Consider the following 26,390-nt stretch of genomic DNA (forward strand, 5'->3'; position numbering starts at 1 on the left):
AGCATAGTGCCTTAAACTAAGTTATGCTGTGCACCGAGCCAATGAAGTGCCTTCCGAAGGGAGGAGATGTGTCTGTTTTGGTACCCTGAAAAGGAGTCATAATACTGTCGTTTGCGAAAAATGGTACAAAGAAAAAATACAGGAGAGTAAACCATTATTGAATCCTGTCCTGGCACCGCACAGCTAGTGAAATAACATGAATCGAAATGAAGTCTGTGGGTGACTGCATCAAATTTACTTAAGGAAGATAAAATGAAATTCTAAAAAGAGAACTTCTGAGACAACATCATGGACTCTCTATCCACTTTGGAAGACAATGGTTGTTTGTAGTGAGAACTGCATCTTTAACAAAATATTGTTGCCGATAATTCTGCTGGCAGCAGATTCAGAAACAAAACTGACCAATGAGCTCAGGGCCCAAGATTTGTGTGTTTGACGTTTCTTGAGTTACCCGAGTTGAGCAGCAGAGTGTGCAACCCTTAGGGTATGTTGTCCTCGTGAATGTGAGTGTGTTCTTGTGGTCCTCTCAGCCCAGGACCACAGTTCGTACAGAACCATCCCGCGGTGTTGTTAGGTCGTCTCCAGAACCTTCAGTGGTACATGGTCTTTGGGATCCCCCTCGGGCTGCCTGGGCTCCAGTTTGCTGTAGAAAACAATAGAAGCCAATGAGAAAACAGCAATCAACCTTCCTGTTCAGAATGTGTCCTTGATGTTCAATAGGCATCACTGTCTGATAACTGGAATAGATTGATGATACATCCTGTCATCCTATGTTCACATACTTTGAGTGATAAAACTAAGCTTGAATGGCAGACACTATGGCTGGGGGTACTGAGCTGGTGTCTGGACTAGCACACATTACTTCTATCAGAACTTCAGAAACACCCGGCTTACACTTTCTTGTCTGGGAGAGTGGTGCACCAACATAGTTACACTCTTCTGAGAAGTAGATCTTCTGCATAATCTTTCCACTGTTTTGGTGAAAGCCAACATATCTGTCTGGTGGTGAGACAAAGGGCTTGTAAGAGGACCAGGTGTATTCCATTCTAGAATATCTGGAGTTCCCTGTCTGTTGTCATGGAGGGGTGATAAAGGTGATGGCTTACACAGCTGACAGAAATCTTGAACACATCTTGATAATTAAGCTTGTTTCTGTAACAACACATAATCTTACAATAATTCCCAGCCATGAGAAGGAACTTCAGAAAAACACATTTTTACTTGAAATAGAAACCATTTTTCTAGCTTCAAATTTAAACACAATATTTAAAATTTAACACTGAGAAAAAGTTCATCAGAATGACAGTTCATGCGCCTTTAAAACACTTCCCACGGTGAGTGACCTTCATCCTACCCCCATTACATGTTTGAACTTGACAGACGAGGGTCCAGGAAGACCTTTGTGTTTTCACGCTATCCTTTTTATCAACCAGAGCGACCCTCATTCCCCACAACATGTAAAAGGTGTTTTGAGGTCTCTTGTTTTCCCATGTTTGTGTGAGGTAAACCCGACAATTCCCTTCTCTCCTGTAGTTGAATGGGCTGATTTAAGTGCTGCAGCCAGTGCAATGGCAAGATTTAAGCTAAGGATTGGAGTTCACGTGCTTGTCCTGCCTCCCTCCCAAGCCCTGCTCCCTCCCAATGTCCTGCTCCCTCCCAGTGTTTGCATCCCTCCCAACTATGCCATTTCAGCATTAAGGATTTTCCTACAAATGAGACTACGGGATATCAGGAAGGGACACTTAAAACTACTCCCTGTCTAATCCAGTCCTTCTAGGGTCAATACTTGGCCTAAAAATACTTCACCAAAAGAAGGCGTCAAGGAAAGACTTCCCATTGGGTGCAATGGCACAGACTTCAAAAAGGTGCACACTGCCCCTTTCACCAGTCTCGATTCTTCCAATAAGTGGTCGTCTTTGGACCTTGGGACACTGTGGAGTCAACTGATCCATCAGCACCAAGTGGGGCATTTATGTCATGAGTACTGCAATTGACAATGTTGAGTGCTTCAGCACCAAGGGAGAGGTTTCATCTCCGGAGAGATGCGCAGGCTGCGTCAGGTGACAAGATCACGAGTATAAGGATCGTCACAAGCATGACCATCTTCGGCCTTTAATGATGCAGATGCACCATCTACTAGCACACGGGGTTGAAGAAGATAACTGGTAGAATTTTGGACATGCTTCTAAGAAGATATCCTTTCCAACTAAAGATTTCCCTTATTTCACCCTCTTATTTGCTGATCTTTAACCCAGAGGCAGGAAAATATGACAAAACTCCAGGAGTGTTTATGTGACACCCAAGCTTTCGCCACAGGCTGGGTACCTATGGTTGAAGGGCTTTTGTACCAGGCCATCTCAGTATGTCCAGCTCCATCCTTTACTTAAGGCACCCTCTGCTCTAGCCTATCCACCAGTTCATTCTCTGAAGATGTAATCCAATTCCAAAAGATGTTCAGGAAATTGGGGTACTGTCACTCTCCTGGTGGATATTCTGCCTCAAAAGGTTGCATTTCTAGAACAGAGTCTTTCTGTGGCACTTTTCTTACTAGATTTTAAAGAAGCAGATGGCAGGAGCTTTTTACTGCACAGGATGGTGACAGAGTAGAGTTAGAAGCCCTCATCATTGAAGGATCAATCGTCTCAATCGACTCGCTGTGAACACAGCTGATTAGTTGGCCAGACAAGTGGTTTACAGGGTGGTTTTTAGGAGACATTCTTGATTCCAGAGATGTAGTCATGCATCGCAAACCTACCATTACTGTGTGCAATTTCATTTTGTCCCCTTATGGATGAGGTTGTGTAATACGTTGGTGCTAGGCACAGAAGACGTTACTCTTTTATTAAGGCGATCGAGCAGAGGGCTGGCAGGGAGTAAGGCCTCTCAGACACTTCCCTCTTATAGGTTTTCGTTGGACTCAACACCCTGAAAGACAGATGTGCTATCAGATACTGCTCGTCAGAGGAACAGAGGTAGAGAAATGGGAGCTGCTGTTGCCATTCTGGACTCAGATGGACCAGAACATTGAAAGCAGTGACCCTCCCGGCTGAAACTTTTGTGCGAACTAGCGTGCAGGATGATCCTACTTTCTGGAAGGAAAATGCAAAAGAAAAGTGGGTCCCAGAGGCTTTGGTCTGGGGTGAGGGGGTCCAGTCCATTCAATAATGATGCATTGGTTGGTGCTTTTCAGACCTGGAAAGCTAAAAACATGACAAGGAAAAAATGAAACTCCTCAAGCACAGACAAGGAGTGTGCGGCTTTATAGTGAGCAAGAAGGTAAATCAACCCCTCTAGACTTTGAGTGTCTCAAGAACTTCGGAATAAGACATACATGGTAAAATGATAGCCATTGTCTCACTCTAGACCTAAGAGGCTTGTACTTTCACATTCCACTTGGACATCATTGTTACAGATTGCTGCATTTTAAGGGGGCAGTATTCCCTCTGCCAGCTCAAGGGTCCACCCTTTAGGGTAAACCCTTCTCAGAGGATCCCTACAGGCTGCCTTGTGGTGGTACAAGCAGCACCTTCAGTTCTAGGGTCTATGGCTTTTCTGATCTGATAAAGGCCTCCTTGGGAGGAATGCCCTGAAGACCCGTGCAAACTATGTGGGCGCTCTAGGATTTTGGTGAACTGGAAGATGCTGTGCCTACTTCCTCGAAGAGTGAGGTTATTTTTTCCTGTGGGAAAAAACCAGCCAAGCTCAGTGTTGCCAGAAGCCATAAGAAAGAAGTGGAGCAACTGTCACTGGAAGAGCATGTGGGAAACGGGGGATTTGGATTCCTTAAAGCTGCAGTGTCATTTTACAGCCTTGTATGGCTGCATTTCCCTGCTCTTTCCCTTTAAAAATAAAAGGTTTGAGAAAGAGGTTTTTTTTTCTTGTCACCTAGTTCTCCTGGTCACTTTTTTGGTTTTAAATTAGTTATTTGGTACAAGAAAATAAACTGGCCAATATGGCCTTCTAATAGGTTGCTAAATTATTTTGCGTTTTAATGAGAAGAAAATGCTTTTTTAAGGAAAAGTGAAACAAATGTATGTTTTATTAAAACATTGTGGGCTCCTGTGTGTGAGTGTGAAAGTCTAGTGCTCATGAGTATCAACGGAGATGCTTCAACCCTTTGAAAAAACATTTGTTGCATTTGTTTAAACTGCTAAATATCAGAACAACAAGAACAAGTTAGTCCCCTGCTACATCCTGTCATGAGATTAGAGGCAGGAAAGGAGAGGCTGATGGGAGACAGAGGAAAACAAACACTTAGGATAGTTATCCAAGCTCAGTAGGTGCACTGAGTGAAGCTTGCTTGGTATTTCTGAATCCTCTCTATAGATCCCTGTAGATGTAACACCTTTAGATATTGTTTCACATAGAGTGGTGTGGTATGCCTCACCCGGTCTCCTCGATATCCTTCACTGTGTCAGGGAGTCGCACGTTAAGCGTCTCAGGGAGGGAAAAAGCCACCAAGCCGGAGATGATGGCCACGGAGCAGTAGATGATCTGCGGCAGGAGCATCCATGTGTCATCCAACAGCAGGATCAAGGGAGCCAGGGATACACCGATGCGGGCAAGGAATGAGTTATACCCGATGCCGTTCTGCCTGGAAGGAGACAGTGAAAGAAAGCCTGAAGCACAGTCTGCCACTGCAGCTCTCACATGTATGCACTTGGATGTGATCACCACCATTTGAGTTTTGTGTTCCTAAAGATGGATACCTCCTCCTAAACATTCCTTTTGCAGACCTTGCACAAAAACACAAATAAGAAAGGGTCTTTGGATTGCAAGAAGGTCACACTTATCTCCATGATACATAGTTTTAGGACCTGATTTATAGTTTAGCAGATGGGGTCACTCTGACACAAACGTGACGGATGTTCTGTCTGCCGTATTACAATTCCGTTATATTCTATGGAAATCGTAATACGGTAGACGGGATATCTGTTACGTTTGTGACACAGTCACCTCATCTGCCAAACTCTAAATCAGGTCCATAGTACAAAAACAATGTTTATTGAGCAACACACAAAATGCTATGGAGCATCCATGAACTTGGCAAACACCCCACCTCCTTCGCCACCAATAGCCCCCTTTTACACACACGTCCCGGCAGAACATAGAAGGAAATTTATGGATTCCCCAATTCTTTATCTTAGAGTAGAGACCAGCCTACCTTCCCAAACCAGACCCATCAATAGAAGTCCAGAGCTCTCAGTGTCTGTGCTCTCAGTGGACTATGGACTATTCTCAATATCTGTCAGGCCTTGTATCACTGGTTGCAATATTGTATTAAACAGCCTGTGCGTATTCAGACTAAAGGCCATATTTATAAGTTTTTTGCGCCGCAATTATATTTTGTACATTTTGTAAAATGTTGCAAATGTGGCGAAAAAAAAGTATGATTATGCCCCTAAGAGTCTGATATAGATTTCGACGGACAAGTTAGTCCGTCACAATGGTGTTGGATAGCCTGTCCTCTGAAATATAAATCCTATTATGTCCTGTGGAATTTATATTTCGACGGACGGGCTATCCATCACTGTTGTGACAAACAAAAATTGTCATCCAAATTATGGAATACCCCGTGAGCCATGTGAGGGGCTCAGTTGTCTTCCAGTCGCTTCCGAATAGTTGTTTGTAGTAATCAGTGCTCATTAGCAGTACTCTTCCCGCCATTTCTAATGCCTCACAGTCATGGCACACATTTTTCAAGCACTATCATATCTTTTCGGGTGATAAGCCATATATTGCATTTGTCGCAATATGCTGGAGTAAAATGTGGAGAGCAGAAATGGTTAAGGCTCTGGAGTTTATTAACAGATGTTTGTCTACTAGGATCTGGTGTAACAAGGGTAAGGCACATCCTTTCAAATAACCAGTCGTGCAATGTCAAAGCGGAGGACAGGATACATATGGATAGGAGCAGGGAGGGACATGATGGAGCCATTGTGTAACACAAGTTGTAGGTAGCTGTAGGAAGACAAGCAACCATCTTGCATGCCCTTTACTAATTGAGAGAAGGATTAATGAAATAAGCAACATTTAACCCATAGTGGAATATTAAATGGATTTCTCACAGATTTACAAAGATTTTGCGCTGTATTTGCGTCACAAAAGCTATGCAAACCAACACTAAATGTTTTTTTTTTTGTTATTTAACAAAACTTATTTTGCACTGGAAAGTTGCTTTGAAGTATCAAAAAGCAACGTGAATGACTGCTTTGTGTTAGTCAGCGTCAAGAGGGAGTTACATGGGTGTACATAGGTGTTCCCATGCAACCACCCACGCTTTGTAACGTAAAACCCAATCTACTATCATTAGTAGACAGAGGGCCTGACTTACAGTTTGGTGGACGGGTTACTCCATCACAAGCGTGACAGATATTCCGTCCACCATGTTACAATTTCCATAAGATCTAGTGGGATCGTAATACGGCGGACGGCATATCGGTCACATTTGTGATGGAGTAGCCCTTTCCACCAAATTCTAAATCAGGTCCAGATTTTTGCACCAAAAGATAATGCTGCTTTGAAGCAGGTGTTGAACAGGTGAAATGCTTTTATTTCTCTTAACGCTGCCCACTTTGCATGTGGGCTGTACTGTACAGCACACACCCAACGTGGGAAACATTTTAAAGTTAGTCTAAGCATAGTATTTTGTGCTGGAAGGGAACCCTTCTAGTACAAAACCTATGCTACACTCATGCACACACCCTTCCACTATAGCACAAAAGTGTGTGCGGGGCGCTCAGCAGCATGATTCTGCTCCAGCGCTAGGGAGCGGGAAGGACAGTGCCTATATATCTGTTTATTCCTTTAATGCAATGCAGCTCTGAATTTTTGGGTGCTGCATTGCATTGTGTGAAACTTCTGTAAATCTGGGCCAAAGTCTTTCAACATTTTTGCAAAAAAGTCTTTAGGCATCGGATTAGCACAATGCTATCCACTCGCAGATGATAAATTACAAAAGCCTTTTACTACTCGAGGTACAGCATTACAGCTTTGTAATGGTGAAATAACATCCACACCAACCTGGAATGAATGCAAGCAGGGTATTGCCTAATACTGGGTGCAACCTTGTGTCTGGGCAAAGGTAGGTCTCTCTCATGAGCTCTAATGAGAGCAAAACACTTTTCTAAGCTTGGTGTGCATGGCACTATGCTAATCCTACACACTGTAATGTTTTAAACTAAAAAAAGTATACGTCACCAGTTATTGTTATCTCCAGTAACTATAACTCGTGCCCTAAAGTAACTATAACTCACCTCCCCGCTATGCACGTTTTGTTATCAATGATGTACTTTCAAATGTTGTAGTGATGTTATCAATGGTGTCATAAAACATGTCATGACTTGTGTAATATGTTGGATAATTAGCTGAAATTGGCAAGAGTGTGTGTTATAATTACCTTACGGCATGAGTTATAGTTACTAGAATTAACTATAACTGTAACTGGTGAATTTCTGTGGATTTTAGATTTTAAAACATTACGTTGTCAATGAAATTTTCGCCTAACTATAAATTCACATTAGCCTTTGTGTTTTTCAGTGACCTTCTAGGGTTTAAAAAAAAAAAAAAAGTAATGTTTTTTTTTACCATACACAAGGACCCCCAAACCCCCCCAAAGCACATGGCCTTTGGCCGTATGTACCGGGGGCGACCAACCCCCTCTCCGCTGGCAGCTAACCCCTTTGATGCACATGGCCTTGGGCCGTATGTGGCGGGGCGACCAACTCCTGCGAGCAGACAATCCCACGCCACAGCCTTCTGCAAAAAAAAAAAAAAAAATTGGGCCTATTGGCTTTATAAATGGTGAGAATATCAATATATATGAAGCAGATGTATAATCTTTCTACAAAAATCACCAATATTTTTAATTACATGTAAATTAATATAACTCAGATCATGCAATGTTTATTAATATTGTTTATTATAAAAAAGAGTAATACATTTACAAAAAACTTAGTAACTCTTTTTACATAGTTTTATTATTACATTTTGTGGGTGAAAATGTCAAAACAGTCAGAGGCATATATATATATATTTTTTTTAAATAAAAAAAAAATGCATTTGAGTTTTTCTTTAACATTTTTGCAGCCCAGAAAATGCAAGCTTAAAAGCAACCACAAGAGGGTCTTGCAAACCAGGTGAAGAACACAGAGCTACAGCTAGGAGATAGTTAAAAAATGTGGTAAGTTATCCTCAGGTTATCGAGTTATTGACTCAGGAGATTCACTGTTTTTTTTAATGGTACTGGGGGCTACTGAACTCCCTGGAGCCCCCAACAACATTAAGCAAGAGGCCCGGTGGTAGGGGCACCACCAAGCTCAAAACAATATTAAAAACAAAGCCCTTGCCGGGCATTATGGGACACTCCGTGAAAGGCGCAGTGAATAATAAATGAGCAGCCTACCGCTCCTTTATGATTCACTTTTTATTTTTTTAAATATTTACTATGGGTGTCCTTGTGCCCACCCTGGACACCCACGTATCATGTTTTATAAGGGGAGTTCCAGGGACTCCATTCCTTATCTTTTCAAAAAAACAAAGGGGGGAGGGTGCATGCTCCCCTCCTCGATCCATAAGAGGCCCCAGAGACCCCATCCACTGACCTTTAAAAAAAAAAAGTATAAGCAGAGGGGGCACATGGCCACCCTTCCCTGAGTGACATGGGACCTCAGGGACCCCATACACCTGGGCCTTTTTTAATAAAATAGGGGAGGGAGCATGTGGCCCTCCTCCCTGAGCCTTAAGGGCCCAGTGGACCCCTAAGCCAGTCCCTCTACTTGTTGCCCCAGTGCCCTCCCGAGGTACCCACAAACTACTATACAGTGGGCTGCAAGGGGAGACACACAGCCCTGCGTCCCCAGCCGGCTCCCCAGTCAGCACCGTACAGGGTGCTTGCGGGAACTGGCAAGTTGTCTTTGATTCCGCTCAGCGGGGGCAGCTGTTTCTAGCTGCCACAACTGGCTGCTGGGTGCACCCATAAAAGAGCCCAATATGGCTGATTTGGAGCAGGGTGGATGCTGCCTGCTCGCGACAAGTTGAGTTTAGGGCTCCACTCTCCGCACATCTTAGGTCCTGTTGGAGGTGGATGTTAGAAGTTTTGCTTTTCACCAAAAATACCAGGGAAATTGTTTTTGTGGTGAAAGCTTTACCTTTACAAGGGATTCTTGGACAAAATAGGTCTTGGGAGGTATACAGACCCTATGGCTATAAGTTTAAAAAATGTATGGGTTTACTAGGGTTCCATAGGTGCCACCCGAACATGTCATGGACACTGCAGCCACTCGATCATTGCATGAGTCTACCCTTTCAGGATATGACTCCGCTGACAAGCTTGTGGTGCTCGCCAGTTCATGTCCCATGTGTTAGGCCCATCCCTCATATGTGAGCTCTTTTTTTAATGGGCCAGGTAAGGGAATGCAGGATGCTAGACCCTTTGCTGTTAGTTACTGATTTTCACAATTCTTTTTACTTTCTATTTTGAGGGGCTACTAAACATGTTTCAAGACGCAAATACTATAGCCCATCTCCCATCACAAATGTCTACTTTTTCTCAGAATCTCTGACCTCTTGACATGACTGCACTTTTGTGCATTTCTGATTGTGCATAACATTCTTGGCTTCCTATTGTGAGTGAATCTCCACAAAAATGACCTTTTGATAAAGCGCCCTCACACTCATTTGGTTTTAAGAGTAAACCAAAACAGAGAAGCGTATAATTGGCCCTTCCCCTTAAACTCAGCTTCGGAGTTCATTTGTTTAATTTACAAAATCTATAGCTTTCCTTCGTACTCAGTTTCTGTTTGATTTGATTTTTGATTGTTAAGTGATGAAAAAAATCAGAGCAAGACATAGGGAGGTCATTTACTCTCAGTAGCACAGATTTTTGTAGAAACTACACATGCCATGTATTTCTGCGATGAGGCACAGGGAAGTTGTTTGCTCTTGGTATCACAGACTTTTGTACAAACTACTAATGCCAGATACCTCTGTAATCAAACAGGTATGGTGGGTATAATGGTATCTGTCATTTATAGCTTGAACGTCAATACACTAAGGTACCAATGTAAAGGTGCTCACCAATTTGTCATCTGTCCCATTTAAATAAATCATTTTCTCATTTCAAAGCTTAGTTTATTGGCAAAAAATGGAAATCTACTCAAAGAAAGCCTTCGTGAATTTAGACTTTTGGCCATTTTTCAGAAACTTAGGGCCAGATTTATACTTTTTAACGCAAAACTGCGTTACCACAGTTTTGTGTGAAAATGTATAGCGCAGGGTAGCGCCATTCCAACATGCCGGCCGGGCACCATATTTATGGAATGGCGCCAGCCGATGCTAATGCCCTGTTAGCATCCTTGGAAAGGACGCTAACAGGGCGTGGGAGACATAGGGAAACTGGGGCTTGTGCGCCAAATTCTGGTGCGACACTGTTTAGAGGCAGAAAAATTGCCTCTAAGCAGTGTTGTGCCATTTTCTAGCGCACATCCCCATGGACATGGCTCCTGTCTTAGTAAAGACATGAGCCATGCCCATCACCCCAATGGCCATGCCCAGCGGACGATTGTCCCATGGGCATGGCCATTGGCGCCAGTGGCGTGCAGGGGGCCCCAATTCAGGACCCTCGAGCGGAGTAATAGAAAAAAAACATATACTTACCGGGACTTACCTGGGATGGGTCCCCCATCCTGTGGTGTCCCTCTGGTGTGGGTGGGTGTGTGTGGGGGTATCCCTGGGGCCTGGGAAGGTTACCCATGGGCACTTTCCATGGTCTCTGACCATGGATATATGCCTACAGGTCCCCTTACGCCTGCCCATACCCAGGCATTAAATAATGGCGCTAAGCAAGCATAGCGCCATTATTTAAGGCCCCCATCCTCCGTGCTGGATTTTAGCACGGGGATAAATATGGCGCAAAGGCCATATCGTACTTTTCTGGACGGGAACGCCTACCTTGCATCTCATTGACGCAAGGTAGATTTTCACATCCAGAAAATAACGCTAACTCCATAACGTTGGCGCTAGACGTGACTAGCGCCAAAGTATAAATATGGAGTTAGGTTTGTGCTGAATTAATGTAAAAATAAATGACACTAATTCAGTGCAAACTGAGTATAAATATGGGCCTTAGAGTTTTGTTGATTCACCCATGTTTCACATCTGTTCCCCCAAAAATGCCAACATAGAAATCATTGACCACCAGGCACTAAAGGAAACCTGGAAAAAAATCTGCCTTCTACCTGTTTCTTAAAGCTGGGAAGAGGGGTATTTATCCTAACAGAACAAACCATTTACTGATTGCATGGTAGATCACACACCAAAGGGACAGTTAGAACTCAAACATATACAAGGAAAAAAGATTTGTCCTGGGTATCTTTAGTGAAAAATTTTATGATGCCGTACATGTGAAATGTTCCAATAGGAAACAAGCATTGTCAAAGTCAGTGGATCTATTTCTTTGCATGGCTGCAAGGCTCAAGTCGTTACTAGTTGTCCCTCATGAGTCAGAAGCAGGAACATGAAGTCTGTAACAATGCTGCAGCCCCTCAAGTAATTACTAGATGTCCCTCTGGAGTCTAAGGCACCTGTTTAAAAAGTCCTTAATAAGGCTGCATCACATCAAGCCGTTACTTGATGTCCCTCTCAGTTCACATGCAATTGTGAAATGACCTTTACAAAGATGAGAATGTGTGGCTTTAACATAGACATTCACAGATACGGAAAATGTTATTTACCCAGTAAGCATCTGTTCATGGCATGTAGTGCTGTAGATTCACATGCTTAGCATAATCCCACCATCTAGTGTGGATAGTACAAGGATTGACAGCACTACAATTCCCACCAGGCACTGTTCCACCATTACAAAAACCTGAACAGTGTACCCTACCTGAAATTACCTTGATTGTCACCTCCACATTGGAACGCACACACGTGAGAGAATGACATCTGTATACTGTGTGGGTAGGACAGGCACTGACAGGAATGCTAAGGCCAGGAGACATGCTACTGTCACACTACTCAGCCACCACAGTATCCTCTGCTCCAATGGCCCTTCTCCCTCTACTCAGCCTTTGAACCGTACTCACCTGAGAGGATACCATCAGTGCGCAGTGACAGGATTGCTAAGGCCAGGAGGAATTGTGTGCATGGAATCATTCTCACAGAGTGTGATTGTATTGATGCATTCATGCCTGAGGAGTGTACCATTCAGAAGCCACAAAGGTGTGATGTGTCCCATGGTCCCCCAGCTATCAGTCAGATTGTTAGAGCATGCACTACAGGATGTCAGTTGGCCTACCTAGTGAGTGGAGGGCCTGAGCAGGGTGGTGGATAGGTCTGCAGAATGGGAAGTATTTGTAGTCACGTGCCTGTACTAAGTGGCTGGTATGTGGCACACTTGGGCAGTTTGGGCAACAACGAATATTCATAGCTCTGTTTACTGACATGTATGTTACTCAGCCATTTTGGATGGGACATGTGGACATAATTTATTGTCTTTTTTTTCTCCATCCATGCAGGTCAATGCCCTTCAGAAGAAAAGGATTTACAGAGCCATTGCCAAGAAGGTGCAGACCCCTTGGGTCCATAGCCGGTGAAGCGCCCACTGCAGAAAGAGGTGGGAGGTCCTGAGATGCTGGGCCCGGAAGACCGCAGAGGCCCAGCTGGGGCTGTCCTCCCAATGTGGCGAGGTACCCGTCGGACAATGACCCACCTAATGGCCTGCATTCTGGTGGTGGCCTACCTTGAGCTGGATGGGCATTTGAGGGCAGCACAGCAGCCACAAGGGGGTGAGTAGACAGCAAATTCCTGCCTGTCCCTTTGTCAGGTGAGTGAGTGGGATACTGACTGCTCCCCCTGACAATTAGGGATGAGCCATGTTTCACACAGTAGATGGGAGACTGTTAGTCTTGACATGTCATGTGTATCTAACTGGTCTACCTTGCCTTCTGAACCTGGGATCTGGTACTAACCTGGAGAGAATCCTCAAACAAAATTCTCTGCAGGGACCACAAATAGCTGTGTACAGTAATCTTTCATGTACTTTTTATTGTTGTAGTGGGTGTAATTTCTGACCCACAGATCACTTCCCCTGAAAGTCAAAAGGTAAGTGGGTTATGGATCACTGTCCTCTGCCATGTGGCTGGGCATACGTGTATGCAGACATCTGCCACCCAGAAGCATGTTTTCTTAAGTGTATGATGTGTGCTGGTGCCTCACTGCAGTCTGTGATGTGTTTGTGCCCAGCATAGATGTGACATGGCTTACATGGTTAATGGTTGTCAGATGTAGCAAACGGCATTCCCTTGGCAAATGGGGAATGTCCATTGAGAAGAATTGTGTCCCATGACTGTAGCCAACATTCTTTGTGCCTTCATGTCAGCATATGTCCTTTACTCTTTAGGAAACATTCTTATTCTACAATGTAATGCATGTTCTACGCATGTTGATGGGATGATGTCTGTATTCCCTCACATATATGTGCATGGAAAACTGATAGTGGAATAAGACATTTACAATGCTGATCAATTTCATGTCGTGCCACAGACAGGAGTGTATCAGCATTGTTTATTGTCTGACAGATACCTTCATGCGTCATAGTATGACATTTTGGGGGTCATTCCGACCCCGGCGGTCATGGACCGCCAGGGCCGGGGACGGAGAAATCACCGCCAACAGGCTGGCGGTGCTTCAGGGGCAATTCTGACCGCGGCGGTAAAGCCGCGGTCAGAAAAGGGGAACTGGCGGTTTCCCGCCGGTTTTCCCCTGCCCCAGAGAATCCTCCACGGCGGCGCTGCAAGCAGCGCCGCCATGGGGATTCCGACCCCCTTCCTGCCATCCTGGTCCTGGCGGTAAAAACCGCCAGGAACAGGATGGCGGGAACGGGTGTCGTGGGGCCCCCTAACAGGGCCCCATAATGATTTTCAGTGTCTGCCTAGCAGACACTGAAAATCGCGACGGGTGCCACTGCACCCGTCGCACCCCTTCAACTCCGCCGGCTCCATTCGGAGCCGGCTTCATTGTTGAAGGGGCTTTCCCGCTGGGCCGGCGGGCGGCCTTCTGGCGGTCGCCCGCCGGCCCAGCGGGAAAGTCAGAATGACAGCCACAGTCATTTGACCGCGGTACGGTCTTCTGGCGGTTGCCGCCAGGCGGGCGGCTTCCGCCGCCCGCCAGGGTCGGAATGACCCCCTTTGTCTTTTAGGAATGCAATAGCAATGAGGGGCATGACATTTAGGCCCAGATTGTGGAACCGCTCTGTGTTTATCTCTGCCCTTGATGTGGCATCTTGTGGAAAGGTGCACTGCACATGTTGAATGATTGAGGATTGTTCCTTGACTGTTGTCATGCATCATGGAGTGACTTGTGATGATGTTGAAATCACGCGCTTGGGTTCAGGCATTCATACGTAGCCAGATACCAGGGTTGGCATGTCTGAGATGTGGATAGTGATGTTGCTTCTCATTGGACAACAGGTTGGGGTCCTTCTATTTTTCCTTGCAAGGTCTTTGTCTCTCCAACATGCAAGGTACAGTTGTGTACCACAGACACTCAGATTATGTTATTGTAATGGGTGTCAGACATTAGTGGTGAATATCCTGGGGCTGACTGATTCATTGTTGTGTGTATTCTGGAGACATCTCACCTTGACATATTGGGCCTGACGTCAATGTTGTTCCTTTAAATTACACATGTGAGGCCTACCTGAGTGACATTGATACTACCTCCTTGACTCTATTGAGACAGGTGTCAATTTGTGAGCTGTACTTTGTTGAAATGTGTCCATTGTGACATGGGTATTTCCATGACAACTACTCCAGGATATTTCACCTTTGCATCTGCGATAGCTGGATTTCATTGGCATCATCTCAAATTGTTGGTATGTTGTGTATGTGCATAATAGATCTGTGCATAAACTTGTATGGGAAATATGGGGAGTTACTTTACCAAGGGGTTGTACTGTTGGCTACAATTGAACTGAGGTCTGCTGCAGGTGGCACATCTATGAGGATGGAGAGGTCACCTAGTTGTTGTATGGTCATTGTGGTTGCAAGACTTCAGCCATACACATGCAGTTGCCTAGGATCCTGATTAGCCTGTGGGTAACTTTTGTAAGTCCAGATGGCATGCATGCATATGGTATGGCACATAAAAGTGCCACTTTGGTGAAATAATTTTATGGAGCCTACTTGACATGATGGTATTGTTTGTCAATCAGAGTTGTGATTGAGGTGTTATCATGTATACGTTATGACCTTATTCCTGATTCTTAATTCTTTTTGCAGCATCAGCACAGGCAGGTAAAGGATATGGGGCACAGCCGCATAAGGGCGCATCTGGCCACGAGACCTAGGGTCACGAGAGAGTGACCCAGTGGCCTAGAGGGAGAGGGGAGTGCCACAGGGGAGACAGGATCTACATCCTCCTCATCGGATTCCTCATCCAGTGGCCACTCCCTAGTGGTGGTGGACCCAATGGGGACCCCCCCAGTACCATCCTTGTCCATCACCCCCGTTCTATCACTGCCCTCCCTATTGCTCCCTACCCAGTTGGCAGTGCCCGCTCACCCAAGAGGATGGGTGTCTCCTTTGCTGCAGGCACCTGATCCCCAGCCCCTGTTATCCCTGCTGCCCTCAGTGAGGAGGCTATTGACCTCCTGAGAATGATCTCTGTGGGTTAGACTGCCATTGTGAATCCCTTCCAGTGACTAGCAACTCAGCTACAACAGACTTCCTGGAAGGCATTCATGGTGCAATGTCTGGCCTACAGAGATCTTTTCAGGCTCTGGGTTCCACACTGACGGCAGCCAGTCACCCCCCAACTTCCGTCCCCCCTCAACCTTCCTCTTCCCAATACAAATCCCCCTTTCCCCTACCTACCCAAAGCACACAAACAGACGCATCAACCTCAACAGACAAACGTAGCACACACAAACACAAGCACCACAAGAAACACAGGCACGCAGACAAACAACATCCACCCACAGACACACCAACACTCACAACTGGCTCCGACACCCCAGAATCATGCACATTACATCAATCCTACATATAGACATGACTGCAACCATCACGGACACAGCCACCACACCCATCCTACCTGCAGACACCACCCCAGCAGACCCTCAGACATCCACCACAAGCACCACACCCGCAGACACCACAACTACTGATACATGTACATACAATACATCCACCATACCTCTGCAGTCAACACCCCAAAGACAGCCAGCCATCCACCCACCATGGCATTCTCCAGCACCTTAACCCCCAAGTCCAAGACACATAAACGTCCTCACTCACCTACCCAACAGACAAACATACCTTGCATAAGCATGCACCCAACACATCCACATCTACACAGCATACAACCACTCCCTCAACCTCCAAATCCCGTCCCCCTTCTGATGACCATACCCACGTTTCCAAAAAACTGTTCCTGTGTGACCTTGGCCTTACCCCTGTTTTCCTCCCGAACCACACCCAGAAGGGCCCCACCCAGCTCCCAGTCTATCCCTTCCACCTCCAAGGCCTCCCCTGCCCCCCCTGCAAGTAGCCCCTCCCAAGAAGAAGACTACCCCTCCTGAGCCCAAACCACCCCCTCCCAAATCCCATCCCCACCTCCCCAATAATACCTGAGGTGCCTGCCTGCCCCCTTGATGCCCTTTCCTGTGGAGGTTACATGGCAGTCAGGAGTCAAGTTAGGGCACAACAGTGTGCCCTCATTGGCAAAAAATCATGGACTGGCAAATGGCCTTTGGACAGTCTTACTTGTTCATATAAATAAACCCATTAGTTGTTTTGTTTTGGGTACCCCTTTGTCCTGCAATTCCTTTCTAGCTTTCTGTTGTCCCTGAGTGCCTTTGGTTGTGTGCCTGCAGGTGTGGGTTTCAGCCTGCTTGCTGCTCCAGTTGCTGCTGTAAGCAGTATGTACGTTTGCGTGCATGCTGTTGTCCCCCAGGAGAAGGGTATATGTTGTGTGTATCTGTATGTGTGTGTGAATGCAATGGCGGTTTCATGGCATTGTGCACTGTTTGGTATGGTTAGTATTTCTTATTGTGATGTCCAATGTGACTTGTCCCCCTGATCTGGCTTATGTATTCATGAAATGTGTGTCATCTTGAGTTTTGTATGTGCAGACATGGCATGTGTTGAATCGTGCTAGCTTTGTTTGCATTTGCCTGTGCATATCTCCATTTAGGTGGGTGTCCCTTGTAAATGGTCCCTGTAGAGGTACGTCCCATGCATTGGGAGTTTTATGTGCTTTGTTGACTTTCCGTTCCCCATTATTTAAATATGCAGTACAAATGGTTTTGGTATTCTTCCCTGTGTGTCCCAGATGGCCCCACCCCTGTTTCGGTCATTTTGTGCAAGGAGGTTGGACCGCCACGGTCACATTTGCGGTGTGCGACCTCGTAAGTGGCCTGGCAGCAACACTGTCTCCGCCGGCCTTTGCACTGCGGCAGTCTGTGCCACCTGGTGGTGCCGGCGGATCACTGGCGGTAATCTGTTTGTACGACCGCCGAACTCGTAACATGGCGGTCTGCTCGGCTAGACTGTTGGTGGTCGGACCGTAAACATGGCGGTCACGGGACCAACAACCTCATAATCAGATCCTATATGCTAAAAAAAAATAAAAAATCAAATCATATCTAAAAATAACTAGACCTAAAGCAGTTATATTCACTATTTCCACTCCAACGCTATCAACAGCAGGGAAAGTGTTGGACTTTGGAGGGGTCAGATTTATTATTCACACTCCTGTGTAATTACTGTAGGTAAAGTGTTGGACTTTGGAAGGCTTAAAATAACAAACTAAATATAGATAAAAGAAAATAAACATAAACTATATTCCAATGGATATATTGAAAACACATAATATTTCTAATTTTATATAATGTATACGAATAATGAAATAGGATTACAACATTACAACTTTAGATCATAAATAAAATAATATTACAGTTAAACTACAATTTAAAAGCATAAAAAAGTAGTATACCCACAGAAAATAGAAATGCTAGAAAAAATGAATAGTATGCATTAAGCAATGAAATACTTTACATAATCAATATTCGAAATAACCAATTAACAAATAAAAGAATGAATTACCAATTGTTTTTTCAAATTGCATAACAAATAATGTATACATAAAAGAATTTACATAGTTAATTATGAAAATTAACAAATTAAAATTAGAAAGTAAATAAAAAATATACAATTATAAAGTACATAAAGTAAAGGCTTGCCACTCTACTGCCTGAGAAACCCAAAACCCATCAACAATTAAATTCAAATAAAATATAAAATAAAATAAGCTGTACTACAAGATAATAAACATTAAAATAATAACATAACACAAAAAGTAATAAAACAGCAAAGTATTTAAAACAATTTAATATTAAAGTGTATTAAAAATGATATGAAACACATATAACAAATTATATTCTGTCCCACAATATTCTTGACTTCACAATATTTTTGACACAGCTGAGCCTGTAGACACTTATGTTATGTAGCTAGTGAACACATAGTTTGACCTTGTGAATAAGTCAATGTAATTTTGCAGGGGCCTTCATTAGCTGAAATTAGGAGATAACCCTATGCTGGCGAAGAATCCTGTCTTTTGAACTGGCACTGTAACAGCTATCAGGAACATGATTGCACTCTTTTGATGTATCAATCCCTTTCTGTAATAAAAACCTAATTAGAAATAATGGTATTTTCACCTGGTATTTGTAACAACTACAATCTGGAAGTACCCACTAGGGAGTTTGAAGGTAATCCGCATTGCAGCACCAAACCTAAAGACAGGCTCTTCCTCAATAACAATCTGTTTGTTACCTCTTTAAGAACATGGTACGCTACACAAAATGTTGGTGTATCGACCCTTGTTTACAGGACAACATTTAAAGGGCTTGCTCCAGGACTCTGATACCACCTAAGGCCCAGGGTTGATACTGCACTTAGAGTGCTCCCAGTCGTTTTTTCATTTGTTTAAACTAGAGTCAAATCCAACAGGGGGCAAGGATGCCAAGCACTGTCCTATATTCTGCCTTTTGAGCAGCAGCCACAAATATTATAGCAAGTCTAGCTTATCTGATAGACAAGCCTGTGGGACTTCTGTTCTTCCAAAGGACATCAAGAGACTCCTGCTACCTCCAAAATGTTGCCCTTCACCAGTCCTTCAGAATCCACAGCTCACCTGAAAGTTGCCAATCTCATGCATCAACTGTGAAAAAATAACATTTCCTGAGGCCCAACATTGCGGATGGGGGTTTTTGATATTCAATCCCATCCCTAGTTCCATATGTGTGCCCTGGATGAGATGACCAGACACATGCTGAAGTGGTTAAAACCCAATCTTTATTCTGCCATCTCCTGATAAGAGAAAATGGGTGACTGCTGGGGATTCACCTTTTCCCAAGCACTAAAGCACTGCTCATGTTCATTATAGTTTTGTTCGGGGGCCTCTCCCCCATCTACTCTCCATCTTGAAAATTATTAAACCAGTTGTACGTACCGCCCTTGTGGAAACATTCTTGCAAATGTAGCCCTTGGTGGAAGCTAGCTACTCTTAAATATACCATTCCTCCTCCTCAGGCGTCACCCTTCCAAGGAGGGTGGGAAAAGGGTAGCAGGGGTATGGCTATGCTTATGGGTGTTGTGCGGAGGTGAGGGGTGGAACTGCCCTCTCCTGCCCTAGTTTTAAGCTGTCCACAGTAACTGGAAGGGCATGTGGAGACATAAAAGCTAGCTGGTTCAAAACAGATCCACTTGCTTCTTCTTGGATGCTGATGGTTGTTTTTCAACAGGCTGTTGATCAGAAAAGTCACTTGTATTAGTGTCTATACAGAGTCTATGTTATTGTTCTATAACAGATCATTAATGTTCAATGAACCTTTGAGTTTAGTGATAAGTATGAACTGGGCCTTGCAGTCCATTTACTATGACATCAGGGGCACTATGAATGCATCTGAGGCAGGTAACACTCATGGCAGCTGGAGTGATGTGTTTATTGTATTTCATAACAGACCCCTTATTGTACCATCAGCTGTTAACCATATTACCCATGTTCTTCTCATTGTCACAGGTGTGTGTTTTTTCTACATCATGCCAGACGGAAGCCTTTGAAATGGAACCTTGCCCTCTGCATCAAGGACAGTATCTCCAGCATTGAACTGCCTCCCCCCTCTGAGAGCACCTCAGTACTGCACAACACCATCCATTAAGTTTAGCATCCAGATGTTTGTACATATACAAAAGTGATACTGTATTCAATGGTTCACCACTTAAGTGAGTCTCTATTAAATCTTTTTGTAGCTAAAAAAATGCAAATGTCATCTCAGAGGTGCCCTATCAGTCTGGAAAGGCATGTTAACCTTTGGGTGAACTGTGGAATACAGAGTTTGAAAGTGTTGGTGCTCTCACTAAGGTATTGTGAGTGATAATGTGTGGAATGAGGAGCTGGTTCAGTAAATACATTTTCAAACATTCACTTTCAAAGAGTCCAGGGGTATTGACGACCACTATCTTGGAGAAGCTGGGGGGATGGCAGGATAATTCCTCCATTCCTGCCATGTGCATTATTGAATAAAAGCCCTATAAGATTGGGGGCGTGAGACTAGCTCTAATCTCACTCAGTTACAACCTGTGAGGCAAATGACACAGTAGAAGTCTTTGCCCTTTTAACATAACATCCATCGTGAACACAGTGGTGCTTACCTGAGGACGGTAGGGTAGAGCTCTGCAGTGTACAGCATGACAGATGTGAAGGAGGCTTCAGAGAAACCTTTCCCAATAATGGCGATTATTGTTCGCAGAACCCCTTGAGCTGGAGATTGTAAATACAAAGGAGAGAGAGAAAGAGACAGAAGGAGCCAGTGAGAGAGTGCACAAGAAATAGAAGAGGCAAGAATTATTGATGTGTTGATCGGAAACTGAGTTAAATCATAATTACAAAGTTATGTGGTGAAAGAAAAAAAATCCTCCCATATACTGAGAGAAGACCGGCAAAACAAGACTGGAAGGGACACTGCGTGAAGGGAACAAGACTGAAAGGGACATTGCATGTTATGAACATGACTGAAGAAGCATTGCATGATTGGAACATGACTGTAACCTCCTCGGACACAATTCTTGGAAACCACATTACTTTAGACATAGCAAAATTTTCTGGACTTTGGCTACAAACCTAGAAGAAAGTTTATGAACATAGGTGATTGTTAGCCCTGGGTACGAAAATATTCTCAGCACAGAATCAACATTAACATAGTGCCACAGAGAGCTATGGCTATATTTCCAACTAAACATACATTATTAGTACCTAACACTATATATATATATGTAACTACAACATTTTATAGCAGCTTCTTTATCAGTATTGCTCGTAGATTTGAGATTCAAATGGTTGAAATTCAAAATTCATATGAATTATTTTCCCAGTACTTTACTTATGGGACCCACAATAAATGAATTCCCCATAAAATGATGCCATGTAACTGCATATTCCATGCATCTTGTATTTGTATCTGACCATACCAGTTGCTCCTTCCACCAGTCCATCAACAAGTTCACATAATTTGAAACTAGTCTGGTACCCATGGACGTGCCACAGATCTGGCAGTAGAGTATCTTGAAACAAAAAGTATTGTTCTTGTGTAGTGAACGGGTCTTGATCTAAAAAAAAACAGTTATGCACTAATGTCCTATGTGTGTACCTGATGCAGATGTGAAGAAATATACAGAGTAATCGTAATGTATTCATCAAGCCAAGAAATGTGTTGTATTGTCAAAAGAAAATCTGTGCTGTTTTGTAAATTTGACCACAGTGATCATACATGTGGTTGTAAAAAATGATCTACTCTCAAATGTGGCTTCCAGTTAACTATGTATCGAAGAGCGTATGGAACACCCTGGTGGCCTAATGGCATTCTTACGAAACTTGGGTATGAAGAAGCAAATCTGGGAAAAGTAGGATGGCCCTTCCTCGACTACTGATTCATGTTCCCTTTGACTTCAGCTGTATCACTCAAATACCTGAATATGAATTTAAAATGATTTTATTGAGAAATTCGTTAAAATTATATAATACATAATTCTGTAAAAATCAATTTTACCATGTATCATTCTCAAAAAAACAACAGAGACAGTGCACAATCAGAAAAGTGCAACATATGCTAAAATGAGAAACCCCTCATAAAAGACGCCCTGACATATAAGAATATACAAACTTTATTAGTAGAAAACTTATCTCCATTAACATGTGAACAGTTTTGTAATTCCTGCAATCTTTAAGAAAGAGGGCTTAAATCACAAATGTAAACTTAGACCAAAACTCAAAGTTTAGACCTAAAGTCTAAAGGCCTCATTATAAATTTGGCGTTCTGACCGTCGGCCCGCCAAACTTGCAGGGGTGAGGCTGATGTCATACCGGTGGCCTCACCCCCAGCTGTATAACTATATTTCCACCCGGCTCACCAGCAGAAACATCGTATTACAACGTTTCCGACAGTCAGCCCGGAACTGGCCTCGGCCGGACAGCCCAACATTGGCCTCGGCATCTGCAGTGATCCATATCCCTGAGTAACAATACTTTAGTTGCTTCTCAATCAAAAGTATTACCTTTTCACCAGTTTGTTACTGTTTGTTGCTAACTACTAAAACAGTTGATTGCCTAGCATTGATTGTTTAATTATAGCCCTCGTTAAATTTGTCAAGGGCTGATAAGGAGTTATGAAGACCTGTGGCAGGGTGGGCGTGAATAATCTTATCATCAGCATACTGCGTTAGCCTTTGGGGTGGAGTACCTTCGACCTTAACGGCATTTTTAAAGGTTAAAAAGCAAAGGTGTCAGCATGCATCCCTCTTTAAAGCCTCAGTTTGCCATTATCTTTTTGTGGTTATAGTAAGCCGGTTTAACCTATTCCAATACCTGAGTGTGATAATCTTCGATAACTTGTTTATACCTTCGAAAAATAACACATTTATAATATTCTCGATCCTGCAACTGGTACATAACTTCCTCCAGACACTATGAATTTGTACTACTAACCCATGTGCTCCTTTGTTGGAGGGTTTGAGGATTGAATTGTCTTCAGTTTTAAATCTATTTATTGCCCTTATTTTTTAATTCCATATGTTGTTAAACAGCCCTATGTAGAGCCTAGTTAGTGATCCATAATCACTATTTCATGAAATACCTCAATTGCATTTGTGATCGATCAGGGCAAAGATTTTGGCTTACTCAGGGTAATATTATAATGCTTTCTCTTCATTCATTACTTCTCAGACCAAGGGGATCAACGTAATTTGTATTTAGTTTAGACATTATCTAAACGCTTCATCTACAGACCCATTGTTTCTTGGGCATTATCAATCGTTGATTCTGTCTTTGATGGAACTTATTCAAATTATTAGCCTAACTTCGCTTTCCAAGTGAATTTAAAGACATGTATTATAGATTCTACTTATCTGAAGGGCTTTTTAGGGCAGAACATTAGTCCCAACTTTAGTATCCTTTCTTCTTCCATACATAACACAAGCTTCAACAGGTTCACTGTTGTCACTCCCATTCATTTGATCTTTTTCTATTTTTTCTTGCATTGGTTTACGCTGAGGAAATAACAAAAATATTGCCTTAGCGTAACTGTACACGTTTGAGCCATCTTTTTGCTCAATTCTCATTACTGCTATCACAATTGTGCCAATCTCTGATGTTTAAACCCTCATTCTTACTTCCAGCATCACTGATACAAAATGTTTGAATAGTTTTCTCAGTTCTGAAAGTTTAGATGCTTGTATCAGTTTGAAGGTCAGTTCTGTATTATACTCTGATTTCAGTTTCTGCATCTGCATAGCTCCTTTTTTTCAGTCTCGTCACGTGATCTTGAGTAGAGTCCACTGTATGAAAACATATACATTTGCTTTCTTTACTTATGTGCTTTAACGGTATGCTCGCCGGGTCCCAGGCTATCCACTCGTTGCTCGGAACCGTGATGCACATGCTGGGAATGGTGGGTTCTTGCAGACAAAGGATATTGGGTTATGAGACTATTGTTAAATCCCTCTAAGATTAGAGAAGGAGGGGGGTCAGACCCACTGTCTGGGGTGAGAGGTAACCTAACAGAGGGACATCAGGGGAAACAATGAGAGAGGAATAGATCTGGGTTATTCTTGTACGCTTGTACGTTTGTAAGAGCTAAACTGAATCTGACAACAGTTCTCACTGCTGTTTTATGTACTGTATGATGACTTATATATCCTCTTCCTTCTCCTTCTGTACCCATCTAACGTGAGAAACCTTAGAGATGTTAACAAATATTACAGAAGAAAACATACTCAGAACCCTTCCATTGGACCCAGGAGGCTAACAAGGCTTTTGTAACCTTGAAACAAGCATTATGTTCTGCCCTGCATTTGAACAGAGTCATCAAGGGAGCTAAGAGTATGGTTAAACAAGCCTTAACTGCTAGGGTATTGAATACAAGATTGTCATGGTACCACAATCTGTATCAGACCTAGAAAGTGCTTTATATGCTGCCAGGAGATGCATTACAGGTTTGCATGCCAGATGAGATGTTGTTTGGAATCTTCACAAATATATACCAGATTTTTTCCCTGCTGAGACAGCGTCTCAGCCTGATACAGGCGCTCTTCTATTACAGACTCTCCAAGGAAAAAAGAGTGAAACTTTCAACAACGAAGAACTCTCCTGGCCATGCCTATGAAACTGAAGCTCTAGGAAGGTGGCTCTGAAAATGAGGAGAATGGGTCCAAGAGAATATTCTAGAGAAGACGCCACCGGGGCCATTAAGCCGATCACCTGTCCCAATCCCTGGGGTAGAAGGAACTTGCATTTATCCTGATGTGATCTGAAGAATAGACAGATATCACCTAATGAAGCATCGTGTAGCTGCTTCTGTTCAGTGGTCCCCCTTGCCTCCAGATTAGTCTGGGTCTCTCTCCTTAGTCTGCAGTTATCACAGAAAGAGATCAGCTGAGATAAAATCTGGAGGGGGAAGATGCTGATTCTCCACTTTTAGCACTGCAGAATCCTGATCTGTTGTGAGCGACTCCTGCACCCTCAGCACCACTGTAAGAGGAACGTGCACCTAATGAAGCAAGGGTCACCTGTTTTCCCCTCGTTCCAGATAACCCAACATCTGAAAAAACAGTGTGGCATGCATAGGCTGTCACCTTCTGCACATGCTTCACTAGATGTATCCATATACCTTGGTCTTTGCGCCAAATTGATGGAATCCCGCAAGCCAGCACTAAGGATGGGCTAAGGTAAAAACAAAAAAAGACGTTAGCCGGGTGTGGTGGGGGTGGCGGTAGGAGATGGAGGTTGAGCGTCGACCAATGACGCCAGGCTGTTTGAGGCAAAGAAATGCCTCTACCAGCCTAGCGTCATTTCCTGACGCTAACCATCCATATCACATGACTCCTGTCTAATAAAAGACAGGAGTCATGCCCACCACCCCAATGGTCAGCACAGGGGACCAGTGTCCCCTGGGCATGGCCATTGTGCCCAGTGCCATGTAGGGGGCCCCATTTCAGGGCGCCCAATGGCACTTAAATATATATTTTTAAATACTTACCTATACTTACCCTACTTACCTGGGATGGGGTCCCCCATCCTCTGGTGTCCCTCTAGTGTGGGTGGAGGGGTTGCTGGGGGGCTTCGGGTGGGCACCTGTGGGCCCTTTCCATGGTGTTTGACAATGGAAATGGGTCCACAGGTCCCCTAACGCCTGCTCTGACCCAGGTCTTAAATAATGGCGCTAAGCAGGCTTAGCGCCAATATTTAGGCCCGCCTCCCCCGTGCACCATTTTTGTACGGGAGGATAAATAAGGCGCTAGGGGCTTTGAGTCATTTTTTGGACGGGAACACCTACTTCGCATCTCATTGACGCAAGGTGGTTTCATGCATCCAAAAAATGACTTTAACTCCTATATTTTGACGCTAGACGGGTCTAGTGTAAAAATATAAATATGGAGTTAAGTTTGCGCTGAATTTGCATTAAAAATCATGACGCTAATTTAACGCAAAGAGAGTATAAATATGCCCCAAAGTTTCTTGAGTTCTTAGGAGAATGGGGTTGCAAAAACTGAGATCTTAGTATTCCAGTGTATAGCATTTAGGGAACCCAATCTTGGCATATTTAGAGTTCTGACACATTGTTTTCTACAGGTTTTTAACTATGAAAGATAATTTTCCTTAATGACACTTCAAAAGGCAGTATTCCTTAGAGTTGCTATCCTTAAGGACCTGCAGACCCTGGTAGCCACTAAAAACTATTATACACATTTCCTGGACTGGAAATGGGAAATGGCCTTAACGACCAATGACATAAACATATTGGCTGCGAATGGCATGTTTGAGTCATCATCATA

General features: G+C 43.6%; 1 protein-coding gene across 1 annotated transcript in view; it reads right to left on the reverse strand.

Moving 5' to 3' along the window:
• Nucleotides 1-214: 214 nt before the first annotated feature.
• Nucleotides 215-26,390, reverse strand: part of LOC138296893 (solute carrier family 22 member 7-like) — a 178,281-nt gene continuing 152,105 nt past the window's right edge. Inside the window, exons 9-11 of the mRNA XM_069236388.1 lie at nt 20,718-20,826; nt 4,388-4,594; nt 215-643 (exon numbers count right to left, since the gene is read on the reverse strand). Of these exons, the coding sequence (XP_069092489.1) occupies nt 571-643; nt 4,388-4,594; nt 20,718-20,826 (389 nt within the window). The 3' untranslated portion in view covers nt 215-570. The remainder of the gene's footprint in view (nt 644-4,387; nt 4,595-20,717; nt 20,827-26,390) is intronic.

Source organism: Pleurodeles waltl, chromosome 5 (genome assembly GCF_031143425.1).
Source record: "Pleurodeles waltl isolate 20211129_DDA chromosome 5, aPleWal1.hap1.20221129, whole genome shotgun sequence".
Lineage (NCBI taxonomy): Eukaryota > Metazoa > Chordata > Amphibia > Caudata > Salamandridae > Pleurodeles > Pleurodeles waltl.